At 35.0% G+C, this 19,078-nt stretch overlaps 1 protein-coding gene across 1 annotated transcript; it reads right to left on the bottom strand.

The window, feature by feature from the left end:
• Positions 1 to 11,687: 11,687 nt before the first annotated feature.
• Positions 11,688 to 17,365, bottom strand: LOC109219432 (floral homeotic protein APETALA 2). Its single transcript, XM_019383893.1, has 10 exons — positions 16,220 to 17,365; positions 15,848 to 15,873; positions 15,673 to 15,703; positions 15,386 to 15,473; positions 14,848 to 14,993; positions 14,389 to 14,433; positions 14,168 to 14,259; positions 13,599 to 13,753; positions 12,841 to 13,044; positions 11,688 to 12,289 (listed from the first exon to the last, which is right to left on the bottom strand). The coding sequence occupies exons 1-10, from the start codon at positions 16,735 to 16,737 to the stop codon at positions 12,098 to 12,100; spliced, it is 1,497 nt and encodes a 498-aa protein (XP_019239438.1). The 5' UTR covers positions 16,738 to 17,365; the 3' UTR covers positions 11,688 to 12,097.
• Positions 17,366 to 19,078: the final 1,713 nt, after the last annotated feature.

The following is a 19,078-nucleotide window of genomic DNA, read 5'->3' on the forward strand; positions in this document are numbered from 1 at the left end:
CTCAGACGAGCAATAAGAGTATGGAAAACGAATTCCTCAGCCTTTATTTATAGGCAATACAAGTGGCCCTCATGCATCCCAACTGCCACCATTAACTACGTGACCAACCGCACGCCGGTTCAATTCCATAGGAATGTGCGTCATTATGAAAGGCTCCGTAAAGCGGCCTTGCAAATCACCCGGCGTCCCGCCCTCGAAATGGTCATAACGACCTATTAATGCCGAAGAAGTGCTCCTTGCGCCTTAAATTTTTTTTCTTTTTGACACCGCCGAGCATGTATCTAGCGTGCCCTCATTCTCCTCTGCCGCGCAACATACGACCCGTCCGCCATGGCCGACGGGTATGTTTCCAAAGCAAACGTAAGAATCAGAGCACAATGCAGCTCAACCTCACTCGAAGTAAGCTAAAAGGTCAAGTGCCTTCGTCCAAAAGGAGAGTTCGACCTCGATCGAACAATGACTTGACAGCCCAATAACAGGATACTAATACTCTACATGGCTAAGGGCCATCGCCAAAAAGAATTCGGCCTCGACCGAAGCAACAATCGCCATCCCCATCCGTGTTGCTCGAAATACAACCAATGGAATCCACTTATCGAGCTCGGCCAAGGCCCGACCTCAATAAGCGGAGGGACTAACTGTATGGTTCAGAATCCGACCCCACGATAATTAACGAGGTTAATCCCGTTTCAAGCTAATTCATGATTAATTAGTGGTACGACCACTCAGAATTGACGATGTTCAACCCGCATCCGGCTCGATCAACAAGGCCATAGCCTGTCCGCCACCATAAAGGCGAGATCCCAACGTGGTCACGGCCACTTATTGCCAGCTCACGAAGCCCACAGCTATAAATACTAAGAGTAGAAGCCCTAGAAAAGGGGGCTGCTTCTTGACCACTATAGACAGGAGAGAGAAGGGAAAAATATACCCATCTTATGGGAAGAGAAAACACCATTGTAAGGCTCTGAACCTCTTCATGGAGAGGCAGACCAGACAAATATTATCAATAAAGGTTTCGAATGTTTCTCCCCCTAATTCTGAGTACTTATTCTCGTTTCTTTCATTTGGTCCAATGGATTATTACGATTTGCTATGATTTTCCCGTGATTATTTGTATTGTTTTACACTCAAAAGATATGTAATAATTTTTGAGCAAACAATTTATATACAGCATATGCTTAGCGTCATACGAGTGAGCTTTTCATGAGAAAATACACGAACGAAGTCTAAAAAATATATATCTACTCGATGTTATTTCGAATCCATTACAAACTAAATTTGATTGCAGGGAGCCTAATTAAGAAGCTAGAACGTAACATTAAAGGTCAAAGAACAGAGGCATATTCAAGATTTAGAACACATGAACTCTGGAGTAGATTCTATATAGTACACATGTACAATTAAAAACTTGTCTAATTTACTTATCTGTATATTGTTCGAGTAAGGGCAGTGGGTGCAAAACGTCGAACCTACTCTTGCACTGCTGGAGTATCATGCTGTTAGAATATTCTTATTACTAATAGTCATTGATCACTAGTTGATATTATTAATATTAAGTTCATTCATCAAGTCTTCTTATCATTCAACTACGGAAAGTCGTCATACAAATTAATAGGTACGGATGTGTAATTAAGCAGTGACATCTTAAGTTGTCAACTAATGATTAATTAAGATAGATTATATTCAATGTAGTACCCTTTTTTTGTTGTTGGTTTTTTTGGCCTCTAATTGAAGTATCAAACACACGTCAATTCATAATTATTTTGAAGGGGTATAGTTCTTAATTTTAAATCAAACTAATACAAGAATATTAGGGGACATTAATTTGCTTGTAATAACTTTTAGAGAAAAAAATGTTCATCAAACTTTTTTCCCCCAAGAAGTTAATAATTTCTAACAAACATGTCTTCGAGGGTATTTTTCATTGAAAACTCTTCTTACAATCACAAAACGCTCACAGATCTTTAGAGAAAAGTAACTACAAGTCTACAACTTAATGTAGTATTTTGTTACAGAAGAAAAAAGTTAGTCGAAGAAAGAATTAATTGACACTTACTAACCCAGCGTTTGGACATAGATTTAATTGAAAATTGAAAAAAGAGTTTTAAAGTTGTGTTGAAAAATAATTTTGATAGTTTAAGTTGTATTTGAACATGCATTTTATTTGAATAAAAGTTGAAGTTTTGTTAGTGGAAGAAAAAGTTTCACCCAAAAACTATCATAATCCAATTTTTGGGAACTTGAAATTTTTTGAAGTTTTTCACCCTAAAAAATTGATCATATTTCATAAAAAAATAATGTTTTCAACAATTTTTCGCCAAAATGTATGGTCAAACAGTAGCTAAATACTAGTAGTAGTATATTTAAAATTCTTACTTATTTAATATTATTACTAAAACTACATTAACTAAATTTTGTTCAAATAAAGATCAGGGCTAATCTAATACATCTATTACCACCGGACTAAGGCAAGAAAAATCATTAATTCTATGTTGCCGCAGCCGCAGTCGCAGTGTAGCATTCACGAAATTCGTAGCCCCACCTTTTTATCTCTTAATTTTTCAGTTCATAATCGTCAAAATTAAGTGGGGCCAAATTGATTTATGTTTAAGATGTTGCTCTCATCATCAGGAGCTTCTTTTTAAAAACTGAACTTTGATTATGAAGTAGGGCTTGCAATTGTCTCAAAGAGGGGTTTTGTTTGTTCTCAGAACTTAAACTTCAGAAGTGCGATGATAAATCAACGTTTTTCTTTCCACCGAGGTATGGGGTGGAATAGATGGACCGTACATCTAAATCAGAAATTTAGGGTTCGAATTCTAAGAATTTTAAAGTTCCTGGAGGGACACGTTTTCCCTTAAACGGCCCTATGCGTTTGCAAATCTGGATTACTTAGTAGGGGTGTGAATGGACATTTGAAAACCGACTAAACCGATCGAATCGTACCGCATCAAACTAATTTTTAGGTTTCTTTTAAAGAAACCGTAGGTTTTTATATAAATTTATAACCGTGCCAATAATTAGGTTAGGTTTCGGAAAAGGCCTAAAAATGCCACTCAACTTTCAGAAATGGTTTATCCTTGCCATCCGTTAAAAAATTACTATTTCCATGCCACTGCCGTTAAAGAAATGGCTCATCCATACCATTATTGACTAACGACTCAATTTTTATTTGGCCCATCCATGCCACTGCCATTAGTCAATAATGGCATGGATATGGCATGGATGGGCCATTTCTTTAACAGCAGTGGCATGAAATGAGCATTTTTTTAACGAATGGCGTGGATAGACCATTTCTGAAAGTTGAGTGGCATTTTTAGGCCTTTTCCGTTTATTTTATAAAGATAAACCGAAAAAATACCGAACCGTACCGAATAAATTTTATATGTGGAAAAGATATTTATATAGTAAGTTTAAAACTAATAAAACAATAAATTTTTTATTGGGTCTTGGAATTATAAAATTTGTTACAAGCCAACAAGTAATTAAACTCAAAGTAGTAATTCCTAAAATCTATTATGCTACTTATACTTAAACTAAGTTATTTCAAGTATCTTTATTAGCAAGACACAAAGTGTTCTAGCGATTATGAGTAGCAAACTACAATGTATTGAATATGTTTCCTTTCATACAGTTTAGATTTATCTTTTTGAATATTTAATATAAACTTTATTCTTGAGTCCCAGCTTGGTTAATATCTTTCCACTCGTGTGATTTATATTTTCTTTGCTTTTACTTGTTTCTTTTACGTTGCTGTCGAATAGTTGATGGATCTATACTCTAGCCATCTTTCATGGTTTTTTAATTCACCACCTTTAAACAGTAAAAAAGTCTAAAGAATTTTTCTAAGTCCTATAAAAGAACTTATGTTATTGCATTCTACTTCGACTGGTGAATTTTACATGATATTTAAAAAAATACCGAAAATTAACCGAATCGTACCGATACCGAAGTGAAACCGACATGACTGTGATGATTTCGAAAAGTCTAATTTTAGTTATACATAATAGAATAACCGAAAAATTGGTATGGTACAAATTTTATAAAATAGTTGTCCCAACCGAAGCATTGACACCCCTATTACTTAGGATAGTGTGTTCAAAATAGTCTTTCTTGAAATCTCAACTGGTTCCTTTGTGAATCCAGTGGAAGTTGAATGGTAAGATGTGCAAATTTTCATGGAGGAAAACCGAAGGATAAACTGTACAAAGTGGGAGTTTTATGATTACTGATAGTGAAGCCTTTGAGCTGGGAATTTCAACAGGGAAATCCAAATTCTCAAGTTAGGTTCTGGGCCAAACTCAGTTTTTTAATTAGGTTAGCTCATTTGGCTTTTTAATTTTTCTGCATTGACTCCATGATGCAACTTGTCATTTATTTTTCATTAAAAGAAAAATCATGTCTTTTCTTAATACAAATTGCATGCACTTGACCATCACTATCAGTAATTTTGGTATCTTGATCTAGAGAAGAAAGTGCCTCTTAGAAATTGCCAAATGTATTCTTGAACAAAGTACTTATCTTTCAGGAAAATTCTGCCCTCTTACAGAAATCGAAGCACTGGTCACGCTGAGCTAGTTTACACTTTAAATATGACGATATTTCAAACTAATGCAAATTGGATAGGGAGAATGTAAATTAGAAGTCTTTTCCATGGATTTTATTTGCTTGCTAAGACAATACATAAAAGATGGCAACTATAAGAATGAGTAGCTCCTTACCGTTGGACTTTAAAGGCATTGAGCTTCAAAGACTTTAAGCATTGGGCTTTAAAGTATAAGAGTGTAAATTGGAAATGGTGGGAAATAAAATGGAGGGAAATGAAAATTTGAATGAAGTGAGGTTTTGACTTGCACTTTGTCCCTCATTGGTGAGGGACAACTACATTTGTGTGCTTATATATAGAATCACTTCTTAAAGCTCTTAAAAGGAGTTGAAGAGAATGAACCCTCGCGCTGTCGTTGTCGCTCGGCTCGGCTTCGGATTCGGATTTGGAAAATGATCGATAAGATTATTTTTTGGACAAAATTTATTTAATTAATTATTTAATAATTAATTAAATGCCAGATCACTGCTGAAGATTCAGAAGGATAGTCTGGTCGCGGTCCTGGCGTAACCGCGGTAGGACTGCGCCAGAACACTTCTGCAGATTCAGAGGACCACTCTGGCCGCGGTCCTGGCGTAACCGCGGCAGGACGCGTAAAATCTGAACAGACACCTTTTCAGAACAGACATCACACCTCTTCCAGTAATTGCTTATAAATTCTGAGGCATGGCTTCGTTTTTAATATACAAAAACACACCAAAAACATTACAGAACTTCCTTCTTTCTGAAAATACTGCATTCTAATTCGCAGTCTCTCTCTCTCAAATTCGTAAGTGTGATTTTGCTCCGTTCTTTAAGTTCGTTGGTATCCTGCAGTTTGTATTGCCACTGTTGCAGGAAGGTTTATTCCGTTTTATCCTGGGAGGATTTAATCCATTACCTTGGCAAGGTGTGAGGGGGTTAAAATTCCTTAAGGACGCACAAGCAAATTGTGGACTCGGAATATTTCTTAATCTTTACTGTTTTTCCAGTTTCTTTTATTATTCTAACAGTTTTTTTCTGATTTTTTAACACAGTAGCAACAACAAGCTTAAGGAATTATATACTAACGTTTCTGTGTCGAAATATATATTAAACTGTTATTTATATTTTGTATACTGATTTGGAGACTAAAGCCTTCGTCATTTCTACTCCAATAATTGTTCTGTCCGGTTTAAAGTATATCAAAACTTTACTGGAATAATAAACGTACGGGTTTGAAGTATATAAAAACTTTACCATTGTTACGTGTTGTATGTTTGGTTTGGTATTCAGTTTGAAGATATCAAAACTTCACTGATTTAAGCAAGTTCTGTTTTGTTTCCAACTTTACAGAAAAATGACGAATGAAAACCAAACTAATGGAAATGTTGCGGGAACGGGTGCTACTGTTACTAATGTGGCTGCCTCGTCAAGCCGTTCAACTCCTGCTCATGCTATGGCACCAGCAGAAAAACCCGAAAAGTTTTCCGGTATTGACTTCAAACGTTGGCAAATGAAGATGCTCTTCTATCTTACTACGTTGAGTTTGCAGCGATTTATCAAGGAGGATCCTCCGGTCATGGCTGAAGGCACTCCGGATGATGAACGACTTGTTGTAACTGAAGCATGGAAACATTCTGATTTCTTATGCAAAAACTACATTTTGAGTTGTTTGGAAGATAGCTTGTACAATGTCTATAGTGTCATGGAAACTTCAAAAGCGTTATGGAATGCGCTTGAGAAGAAGTACAAGACTGAGGATGCCGGACTTAAGAAGTTCGTAGCTGCAAGGTTTTTGGATTTCAAAATGGTTGACATAGGTCGGTCATAACTCAAGTCCAAGAATTACAAGTCATTGTGCATGACCTCCTTGCTGAAGGTATGGTCATAAATGAGGCCTTTCAAGTCGCTGCTTTCATCGAGAAGTTACCTCCGCTGTGGAAGGACTTTAAGAACTATCTGAAACACAATCGTAAGGAAATGACGCTTGAAGACTTGATTGTTCGTTTGAGGATAGAGAAGATAACAAAAATGCTGAAAAGAAGTCACGTGGCAACTCGACAATAATAAGGGCTAACATTGTTGAGGAGGTGCCACAAAATAAGAAGAGAAAAAAGGCTTCTGGACCAAAGAATTACCCAAGCAAGAAAAAGTTCAAGGGTAATTGCCACAACTGTGGAAAGTCTGGGCATAAGGCCGTGGACTGTCGTGCACCAAAGAATAATGTACAAAAGAAAAACAAGAAGAAGAATCAAGCAAACATGGTTGAAAATGTTGAAGACATGGAGGACTTGTGTGCCATGTTGTCTGAATGCAACTTGGTAGGAAATCCTAAAGAATGGTGGATTGATTCTGGAGCCACCCGCCATGTTTGTGCTAACAAGGAGTTATTTTCTTCTTATGCCCCCGCAGGACCCGACGAGACAATTTTCATGGGAAATTCATCTACGGCCAAAATTGAAGGAGTTGGCAAGATTGCGTTGAAGATGACGTCGGGAAAGATAGTGACTCTAAACCAAGTTCTCCATGTTCCAGAAATTCGCAAGAATCTGGTGTCTACCTCACTTCTTGTCAAGAATGGATACAAATGTATTTTTGTTTCTAATAGTGTTGTACTAAGTAAGAATGATATGTATGTAGGAAAAGGTTACCTGAATGAGGGCCTTTTTAAGCTAAATGTAATAGCAGTTCCTATCAATAAAGCTAATGCTTTTTCTTACTTACTTGAGTCAAACACTTTATGGCATTCACGCTTAGGTCACGTCAACTTCAAAACATTGCGAAAAATGATAAATTTAGACGTATTGCCAAAATTTGATTGCATTAATTCCAAATGTCAAATATGTGTGGAATCAAAGTATGCTAAGCATCCTTATAAGTCTGTTGAAAGGAATTCAAGTCCTTTAGACTTAATTCACACAGATATTTGCGACATGAAGTCAACACCATCTCGCGGTGGGAAAAAGTATTTTATTACTTTTATTGACGATAGCATGAGATACTGCTATATTTATTTACTTAATAGTAAAGATGAGGCAATTGATGCTTTCAAGCAATACAAGAGTGAAGTTGAAACACAACTAAACAAAAAGATCAAAATGATAAGAAGTGATAGGGGTGGCGAATATGAATCTCCTTTTGAAGAAGTATGTTTGGAAAATGGCATTATTCACCAAACAACTGCCCCTTACTCTCCACAATCTAATGGAATTGCGGAGAGAAAGAATCGAACGTTGAAAGAGATGATGAATGCGTTGTTGATAAGTTCTGGTTTACCACAGAACTTGTGGGGGGAAGCTATACTTACAGCTAACCGAATAATCAACCGTGTACCTCATAGTAAAACACAGTCCATTCCCTATGAAAAATGGAAAGGAAGAAAGCCCAGCTTGAAATACTTCAAAGTGTGGGGGTGTTTAACTAAGGTACAAGTTCCTAAACCTAAAAGGGTTAAGATAGGTCCGAAAACGGTGGATTGTGTATTTATTGGATATGTAACCAATAGCAAGGCATATCGTTTTCTGGTTCATAAGTCAGAAAATCCTGAGATTCACGTTAATACGAAAATAGAATCAGATAATGCTGAATTCTTTGAAAATATTTATCCGTATAAAAAGGAAAGTGAAGTGACCTACCAAAAGTCAAAACGACCTCGGGAGGAAATAACAGATGGTATGCCTAATGAGGAAAATCCAAGAAGAAGTAAACATCAACGGACATCTACTTCATTCGGTCCAGTTTTTCTGACTTTCCTGCTAGAAAATGAGCCTCGTACCTTCAAGGAAGCAATGTCTTCCTCAGAAGCACAATATTGGAAAGAAGCTGTCAATAGTGAAATAGAATCTATATTGAGCAACCATACCTGGGAATTGGTTGATCTTCCTCCAGGTAACAAAACATTGGGTTCTAAATGGATTTTCAAGAAGAAAATGAAAGACGATGGTACTATTGACAAATACAAGGCAAGACTTGTTGTCAAAGGATTTAGACAGCGAGAAGGTCTTGACTATTTTGACACATACTCGCCGTTAACAAGAATTACATCCATTCGGATGCTAATAGCGTTAGCCGCCTTGTATGATCTTCAAATCCATCAAATGGATGTAAAAACAGCCTTCTTAAATGGTGATTTAGAGGAAGAAATTTACATGGACCAACCTGAAGGGTTTGTGGTTCCGGGAAAAGAAAAGAAGGTGTGTCGACTTGTTAAGTCCCTTTATGGACTAAAACAAGCACCCAAGCAATGGCATGCGAAATTTGACCAAACAATGTTGTCAAATGGCTTTAAGATTAATGAATGTGATAAATGTGTTTNTATTCTCGTTTCTTTCATTTGGTCCAATGGATTATTACGATTTGCTATGATTTTTCCGTGATCATTTGTATTGTTTTACACTCAAAAGATATGTAATGATTTTTGAGCAAACACCAGGGACAGAGGAAGGATTTCTGCTAAGGAGTTCAAAAAAAAAGTTGAAAAAGATTATAACTAGTGGGAATTGAACCGAACCTATGACCGTACAAAAGTTTTGAACCTCTTTGACCACTAAGCTATGCTTTTGGGCTGTGTCAAGGGGATTCAAAGTTTAATATATAGAGGTAAAAAAGAGATTTTGCCTTATATATACGGTGTAATTTTTTAGCGAAGAGGGTTCGGGTGAATCCCCTTCCGCCCCTCTAAATCCGCCACTATCAGTAATACTCCTTCCGTCCCAAATTAACAATCACATTAACTAACAAAAATTGTGCGAAAATAATTATCACTTTAGGGTTTTTAAAACAACATATACCCTTAATATTAAAGTAGTTCCTTTAACTATTGCTAAATTTTGAAATAAAAAAATATTAAATAGGGGTAACTTAGTATACTTCCCCCTCCGTATCAAATTATTTGTACTAATTTCTTAAATTAATTGTCTCAATTTATTTGTCATTTTAAAAGGTCAAGACAATATTAATTTTTTTTTTCCTATTTACTCTTAATAATAATTGTTCTTGAAGATGGAGATAGCATACAAACAAAGTAAGTATTCAATGAAGAAGGATTATATCTTAAGACATAAATAAGAATAAAATAATCCAAAACTCCTTCAAATTAATGTTTTGTTAAGAGGCGTGTAAAAGAAAAATACGTCAGATAATGTAAAACGGAGGAAATATATATTGGATTTATTATTTTTCTAATGGACATGAAAAAAGTTAAAGCGACAATTCAAATGAGGGGGAGTAGAATTTAATTTGGACCACATGAGGGATTAAGTGGAGTGGGGGGTGGGGGGGGGGGGTTATGAATTGGTACTAAACAATAGATCAACCTATCACCAATCAACATCGAAGCAGCTCAACTTCGTAGTAAGTACTTAGTACCTCCCTAACAATATTTATTAACCAAGATGTATTTTAAATTACATTTTTTTTTTCAATTAAAAGGAATAAAGGTGTGATTCTTTTGACTCTTTTCTCCACCATCCTCCTTTCACATCTCTCATATTTTAAAAAACAGAGCGAATAATATCAGCATCTTCGTAAGTATTGTATTATATTATATAACCATTAAATGTTAACACTGTTTAACCAATACATAATCATGTGACTATAATAATATGAATAAACAAAAAGGGAAGGTTCTAGTGTTTAATTATACATATTAAAATCAATGATGACGTCCCAGATGATGAAAATGCACCTCATTATTAAATTCATCTATCACTCAACTTATAATATACTATAAAATTGGAATTGGAAGTTGGATTATCGATGTTTCACATCTGGATCCATTAATTAAATCTTTAATGCTTAATTAGGGTTTAAGCACAGGCATCAAGATATTTTTTTCTCTTACTTAGTACTACGTACAATCCTCAGCGGAAGTTCTATTATGGGAAAGATGTAGTACAAATAATTAATAGTCTATTTTAATACTTTAGGGTTTAGGCTAAGTCTCTCTCAACATAATTGCCAAAGGACAACCACGACTGTGACATTTCATTGCCATCCGCTTATTCTCCTGTTTCATTTTATACATCTATCTTTGATTGTTTTTTTTTTTTTAAAGAACCTAAACGTGATCACACATACTATTTACATTTCAATAGTTATAAGTAGGGGTGGCAAAATGGTTAAACTAAAACATTTAACCACCCATATTATCCATTAGAAAATGAGTTGGATTAGGTTAATGAATTTTTTAAAAACGGGTCAAATATGGATAAGAACCATATTATCCATTTAGAAAATGGATAACCAATGGGTGACTAATAGGTAACCAATATTTCTAACTTTTACATTTGTAAAGCCTCAAATTGGGGGTCCCTCAAATTAGAGAGAGACTAAGGGGTCGTTTGGTAGGGTGCATAAGAATAATGCTGAATTGGGTGTATTAGTAATGCTGGTATTAGTTATGCTTGCATTAGTTATGCTGACATATTTCTTATCCATTGTTTGGTTTGAAGGTTTTTGTCTTTAACTAAGCTAATGCATGCATTAAAACCCATTGCATTACTAATACCATGGTTTTCTATGCATTAGTTATGCATAGGATAATACCAAATATGATGTATAACTAATGCTTGCATAACTAATGCATAGGTTCAAAATGTCTACCAAACAAGGTATTATTAATACACAAAGCTAATGCATGCATTATTTTATCTAATGCATCCTACCAAACGACCCCTAAGAGTTCTCCCAAAAGTGATCATATGCAAGAAGTGATGGATAATATGGTTAACCATATTATCCGCCGGTTAACCCGTTTTTTATCCGTATTAAATATGGCTTGGGTCAGATAATTAATCCATTTTTTCATTATCTGTTTTCGACCTAACCATATCCGACCTGACCCGCCCGTTAATCACGCCTAGTTATAAAAAGAAATTTGAACTATTTTTCGATTAACTCATTGCACTCCATTTGAGCTCCTACGGGTGACTTTTTATTTTGCTTTTTCTTTTTCCAAGAGTTCATTAGTACTGTACGAATATTGTAGACTAAGAAAATGTTTTCTTTTTATTTTGTTTGCAAGAGTTATTCGTTTATTATACAAGCTAATTTGACTAATCGACTATGAATGAGTTCGTACTTTCTAACAGAACATTGGATTTTCTTAAATGAGAAATGGACAAGAATCAGCGACTTTCCTTTATTACTCGATTAAATAACAAACTTTTAAACGAATACAGCTTTTGTCACAGGTCAAAAGACAACAAAGAAAAAAATAAACAAACAACCAGAAGAAAGCTCCAGAAGAAATCTAGTAGAATATCTTTCCTCAATTAATTTGGACCAATAGCAAAACTTTAATTTAAATTAAAAAAGGAATACAAAAAATTAATACTTTACTTTTCCAAAGAGTTGGAATTTCCCAAAACTTTTTTCCACCCTTATTTTTTCATGGTTCCAAAAAATCAAGAACCCTGGTTAACATATACTACTACCAATTGTCTGTTTCTTTCGAGAGTATTAATTAAGAAGCTCAACTTTTTACTCTTTACAAAGCTTATAAAAACAAATAGAGAAAATTAATGGTCAAGAGGGTCTCATAAAATTATGATGAAAGCCAGTATTTTGAGACCAATTTTGAGGTCTTACTATCTGCTGGGGGAATCCTGATGATGCTGCAGCAGTTGCAAATATCTGAGGAGGAATATTATTAGTGTACCATTCTTGAGAATTTGTACCCCCAATTCGGCCTACATTACTGCTGCTTGGAGACTGAATCTGTATTGAGACATAGTATAATTCAGTAATTAAAGGTGCGTTACCGAAAAATTAAAAAATTTAAATAAAATAATCGCACAATTCAAAATGATATTAGAGCAGGTAAGAGATCATGGGTACAAATCTCAATGTCACTTGATAAGTAAAAAGATATTTCACCTTCTTTTTAGGTGACGAGTGTCACAATTCTAACAATTTATATTAAATTACTTCCTCACAGGTTTTGACATACTTATTAAGAAATTCTTTATTGTCATTAATCATAAGGGTTATTTAGTCAAGTATTAACTAAGTAACTCTCTGATCTCTCCTCAAAATGAGAATTTTGTTGGGAGATTTAATAAATTGTAGTAGTATAGATTATTTATTGGAGTAAGAGTAAATTTCGTAAAAAGAAAAGTAAAACCTTCTTGATTCGCTAAACTGACACCTATTTTTGATTGGCTAACAACGTTTAAGCATGACCAATTGTACAATAATTTAGACAAGTTTCAAAAACATGGGATACATATAAAAACCACTGTTGTAATGATAGAGAACTGGGAACTCACTTGATATGAGTTGAACTGTCGTGGAAACACTTGAACCATATGGGATTCACCATCTCTAATAAATTGGCCAATTCTTTGCATTTCATTAATATTTGGCTGCAAAGAGCCTGGAAAATTTAGATGCGTTTGGCTCAAGAGCTGCAAGGTTTCAGTTTCATTATACCCATCTCTTCTTTGGGCATCAAAACCGATTGGACTAGGTAGCTGCATGAAATTATAACTTGATATCTAAGATATTCCAAATACTACTACAAAGAGAGTCACATATGATAGTACTCGATTTCAATATCCAAACGAAGTTTGAAATATCGATAGTCCAGAAGTCGTTGTAAGAGGCGGATCTAGCATATAACAACACATAGGCGGAATCCAGAATTTAAGTTTATAGGTTCCTATAACGACCTTAAGTTAATATACAATAATAACTAGGTTCACAATAAAATATTGATGATATTTAGTGAATTCCTTCATATATATACAGGGTATGGGAAAAAGCTACTGGGTTCTTGGAACAAACAAGGGACACTCTGGATGCACCCCTGATGTAACATATGGGTTCCTGTGAACCCAGTAGCTTTTGCTCATACTTATCTTTAAAAAAAGTTGATTGTAAATCCAGTTATTATTGTATGTTAATTTGGGATCACTGTAGCCTTTTAGGAACTCGTAAACTTTAAATCCTGGATCTACCTTTTACAGTCGGCTAGCTTACACCGTGAATAATGCAAGAAACAAAGCTAGCAATATTATGTATGTACCTTAGACCTCGACTCTTGGTGCCGCCAATGGGCATCTAATTGCAAAGATGATGAATTTTGACCCCTATTATCCCCCATTTCTCGGCTGTTTTCCTTTGAGTTTGAACCTCCTAAGCTTAAGTCAAGATTGTGGTCGGCTGCATTATCGGCAGATTCTGGAAAAAGTACATTTATCAATGGTTTGCGTTGGCTTTTACTTCAAAAAAAATTAATTTAGATATACTGACATAGTAAATAATACTCTCTCCGGTTCCAAAATAAGTAATTTTTTGGTTGTTTTCACACAAATTAAGAAATTCACCTTTTAACATTAATTAGCAATGAAATTGACCATGTTAACCTTTACTATCTCTTCACATAAACACTCCTAACACATACTCCATCATTAATTACTCCAAGGGCAATGTAGGAAAAGAATAATTAATTCATTCTTGAAATTTGAAAAAATCACTTATTTTGGACCACAAAAAAAAGCCAAAAAATCACTTATTTTGGACCGAAGGGAGTACGTTACAACATTTCACCGGACTGGACCAAAAGAAAAGCTAGCCAATAAAAGAGTAATTTACCGGTTGAGTTAAGTTCATTTTCATAAATGCTACGATCAAAGTTAGTAACTGCATCTTTGCCGTTACACTTGATAGCAGCTTTATCATAAGCCCTGTTAAAGAACAAAGAAAAGAGTGTAAACTTTAGCTCCCAACAGTGAAAAATATTTAAGGCCCTCACCCTCTAATAAGTAATTAGTAGTAGTTTAATTTTAGTGCAAAAAATACAACTAATTACACACCTGGCAGCTTCAACTTCAGTATCAAATAGGCCCAAGTAAACGTACCTGTTCGAAAATAATTCAATAATGAAAAATCAATATAGCAACCAAGGAATGGAATATTAATTGACAAAAGGGTGTCTTTGGTACGAGGAAAAAATATTTTTCAGAAAGTGAGTAATTTTCTAATAATCAAACACTAAAAATCAATTTAACCAATTAAAAAGAAAAAAATGACTTTCTTCACTTTTATGTTTTTATTTGATAGTTATGTTTTTATTTGATAATCCATTTGAGATAGTTTCTAGATTTTAAAAAAGATGTTCAATGGCGAGACAGTTTTTTCTGAAAAATGTTTTTCGAAAAATATTTTTCAGTCGTACCAAATACATACCAAAAGGAAGGAGCATTCCTTGAAAATTTATTCAATCATGTAGGAGAATAAAATAAAATGAGATAAGTTAATTTTTTTTACTTTACTTTTTGCCTAAGAACTGTCCCATTCTAGCTTCCCATCTACCACATTTATGCAAAGTGACCCCTCTATACTTGGAGCTTCCTCTCGGAAAACCAGTACTTTGTCTCCTTAGTACATGCACAAATTCTTCCTTGGTTAGATTCGTCATCTGTAACATACCCCAAAAAGATAAACAAATTATTGAGAAAAAAAGAATGTCAACAGTTATGTTTCCAATTTCATTGTGTCCACTAAATTTTGACACCAAAAATGTGAAGCAAACTACTGTTGATGATAAGGTAGGCAACTGTTTATGATAAGGCAAGTGTGAAATCTTAAGTAGTACTCCAACCATACAGACTCAAACATAGGCATGCTTTTTTAGTCTGCCGATAGAGTTTAAGTTCTGGACACGCAACATAAGTATATATATGTAATAAATTACTAAACTTTAGTAAATATTTTAATTTACAATTTAAAATGTGCAATAAGTTTAATATAAAATATCTTAAGAGTTGATTCTATCAAATTCAAATTCTGTGTCTGCTGATCATAACCTACCTGTTTTAAGTCTGCCTCATAATCCTCCAAATTAAAGTTTATGTCTGCCTCCACTCCTCGGAACTTGATTGCTGCTCTATCATATGCACTGTAACACAACATTGCCAACCATCACTCTTCAAAACATTTAATTTTTAATTTTTGGATGTATTTGGTATGACAGAAATAAAAGTATTTCTCGTACCAAACACATTCAAACTGACTTCTGTCGTACTAAATACATCCTCTGTCTCTTATCGCGGAGACAGAAAATTGCAAAAATTACAATCTAAGTATCAAGAGCTCACCGTGCTGCTGCATGTGCTGTATCAAATCCACCTACACAGATGATACACGAGGAAAATAAATCCCCGTTCACCAATATCAGATTGATCTTCAAGAACATAAACAATAGCAAAAGAATCTTGATAAATTAAAAAACTTCAATTTAATTAAAATTTTTGAAAAGAAAAGAAAGCATACCTAGATAAACTTGTTTACCACAATCCCTGCAACAAATTAAGCAAAGAAATCAAGTCTGGATAAATAGATTCAATAGGGAGAATGAACAACACGAAAAAATGTGAATGAACAATAGTAGGAGAAATTTTTAATTATATACACTGACAATAAAAAAAAAAAACATATAGTGTAATTTAAGTAACCAATAATGAGTTATTTATTCCATTCTCTAAGTCATCATATCATACTTGATATTCTAAGTCATCATATCATACTTGATATTTCGAATGTATTACATATTGATATAAATCAACTTAATCAATAGGATAAAAATTATTTATATTGCCCGGCATAAAATTACACTATTAGAAAGAAAATAAATGATATACTAACCATATGTGTGACTCCCACCGGCCAGTCCGCCGGTAAAAGGTAACACCACGGTACTGTGAACTCCTAGACCGCGGTCCACGGCGGCTCTTTTTAATTGGCTGCTGCTGCTGAGACACCTCAGTAGGGTTTCCCGCTATAGTGTTGCCACGTGGCACCGATTGACAAAATTTAACTCCAGCCCATTGAGCCCTCGGAAAATTCATGGACCCACCTCCCATTTCTGACTCATCAACCGGAAAAAACTGCCGAGTAACCGGCGGTTCACTCTCCGACGAGAAGTTGTCATCGTCAACTGAAAACCCAAATATTTTACTAGGTGTATTTCTTTTCTTCTTACCTTTTTCACCATCTTCTTCTTCCTCAGAATTATTACCTTCCTCAATAACCAAAGCTGATGAACTTGAATTTGAGACCGATCCGACCCGTTTACCTTTCTCATCAAGTTCAATAGGAGAAGAACAACCTTCTTCTGATTCATCTTCCATTCTTCGAATGGGAGAATCGTTTAGATTCCACATTTTTTTCTATAACACAAATAAGCTAAGAACGCAAAGTTCCTCTCCTTATAAGGTCCTCAGGAGGAAGGAGAGTATAATTAATGGTTCAACTGAACACAATATTTTTAAATAGAAATATGAAAATAAATGTGAAAATCACTGAAAATTTGCCAAATATTAAACTATAAACCCATGTTCAATGGTAAAAATCTAAATGTCGAATTGGATTAAGTATAATGAAGGCGATTTATAGACAAAACAAGAATGAATGGTGGCCGTAAAAGAGAAACAAAAAGGGGTAGTTATAGCTCTTATTGCTATGGCTATGGCTGGCTTGTACAAAAACTAGTTTTTAGTTGCTGCCTAACCTATAAATATTCTTATGACCTGTTTTGCACGTTTGTCTAAATGGATGTGTATGGAAGAGTTGAATAGGAAATAGAGAAAAAGAAAGTGAAGGTTTTTTGCTGAGAATTGAATGGACATGAAAACCTACGACTTATAGAGATGTTAAGTTGTTGAGGAAAGGTTTTCAGAGGAGAGAGAGAGAGAGATGATAGATATGTCTCCTCTATTAAAAAGTTGGAAGTTGTACTAGTAGTATTAGTAGATTTTTTGTTTTGTTTTTGTGGGTGCTATTCACATTCTTCTTTTAGCTGCTAAATACAGTAATAGACGAGGCTAGTTTGGGAATTGGGAAGAATAAGCCGAAAGCAGCCTCACCAACGTTAATAAACGCACCCACCCCCTAGTTCTAGCTAGATGACTAGATCCCCGTTCCTCAACCAAACTACTACTACTCCTCCTCCTCCCCCCAAATAAAGAAACGAGAGGAAGCATGATCTCACGCAACCTCGAGCGAAGCCGAAGGGTCCCCACGTTTCGGAGCCCGGGGTGCATGAACGGGGCATCCAGAATCGGGCACGGCTAAACAACGAATCCGGACCAAGTAAAGTTTCGCGACCAGGGAACAAGAGAAATGGTTGAGCATGACGAGTAGGGAGCCGTAATATTCGCCCTCAATCGGATATTAAGGCGCAAATCCCATCCGATGTCAACTACGGTTCAATATTTACCAGAAAAAGAAGATTTTTACTTTATTTAGTGCCCGTTTGGACATAGAAAATTTTTCCTTTTTTTCAAATTTTTTTTGAAAACAATGTTTGGTTATCCCATTCTTACAATTTTTCCTTTTTCACTTGAAAATCCATTTTCAAATTTGAAAAACTAGTTCTCACCACTTTTTCAATTGAAAATGGAAATTTGTTAGTTTTTAATTTTACCAATGTACCCTATATTTTTAAAATTTATAAAATGACCCCATCAGTTTTTCATCTTTGGCAGATACATCTTTGGCGACTGATGGTGGAACATCAGTCCTAGTTGATTTTGCATCTTTGTGTATTGTAGTAAATCAGAATATGATAACAGTTAAACAATAACATTTTGATTGTTTATTTCAAGTAGGATAATAATATTGGGGTGGTTTTGATATTTTACAAGTTGTGGGGTATAAATCATGTTTCATGATTTTGAAAAAAAAGACATTCAAATATATTGCAAAAATTATAACCAAACACAACTTCATCTTCAATTCAACTTTTAGTGAAATTCCAAATTTGGAAATTTTTTTGGAATTCATGTCCAAACGCCTACTTAGACTTGTACTAGAATTGAAATTCCCCTACTATACAAAGGGGAGAACTTTTTCATTGTAAACCATTGTTGACACGCACATCAGAACAATAAAAGTTCATTTTTGTCTTCTAGCTATTATTCAAACTATTCTTTAGTTACTCTCTTCTTTAATTGTAACCGAGCTCATACCGAGGGCTCGATGGGAGCCAGTTTTCAATGTTCAACTTAAAACCAAGCTTGATTGTTCCATCGCGATTGGGTGGCGACCTCGTCTTAAGATAAGATATAGGCAATAAGACTTTGAGCGCACCTGAACGCTGATCGTTTATTCTCTCTTTAATTTAATTATTTGTTGTTCTTAGATCATTCGTATCAAATTAAATCACGTGTCCTTTAAACCGCGTACAAATTTGATTGTTACTCATTTTTAAGGGTAAACAGTTTGGCACCCACTGTGGGGCAAAGGATAATAGTGGTGATTTAATACGAATCTCCATAACACAGCATATTTTACACTTGTGCTTTGAAGTTGATTTCAGGTTAACTTAAGGATGTCAAATTCTCAGTTTGCTCACTTGAACGTTGATGCCGAGTCAGGCCACCACGGCAAAAATAATAACGTGGTACCTAGCAATGACGTGCCCCCTATTGATCCCAATAGTGTCCCAATCGTTGAGCCGGTCAATGCGAACTCACAGGTTGACATCAACATCAATCTACCAAC

The sequence above is a fragment of the Nicotiana attenuata genome, unplaced genomic scaffold (genome assembly GCF_001879085.1).
Source record: "Nicotiana attenuata strain UT unplaced genomic scaffold, NIATTr2, whole genome shotgun sequence".
Taxonomy (NCBI): domain Eukaryota; kingdom Viridiplantae; phylum Streptophyta; class Magnoliopsida; order Solanales; family Solanaceae; genus Nicotiana; species Nicotiana attenuata.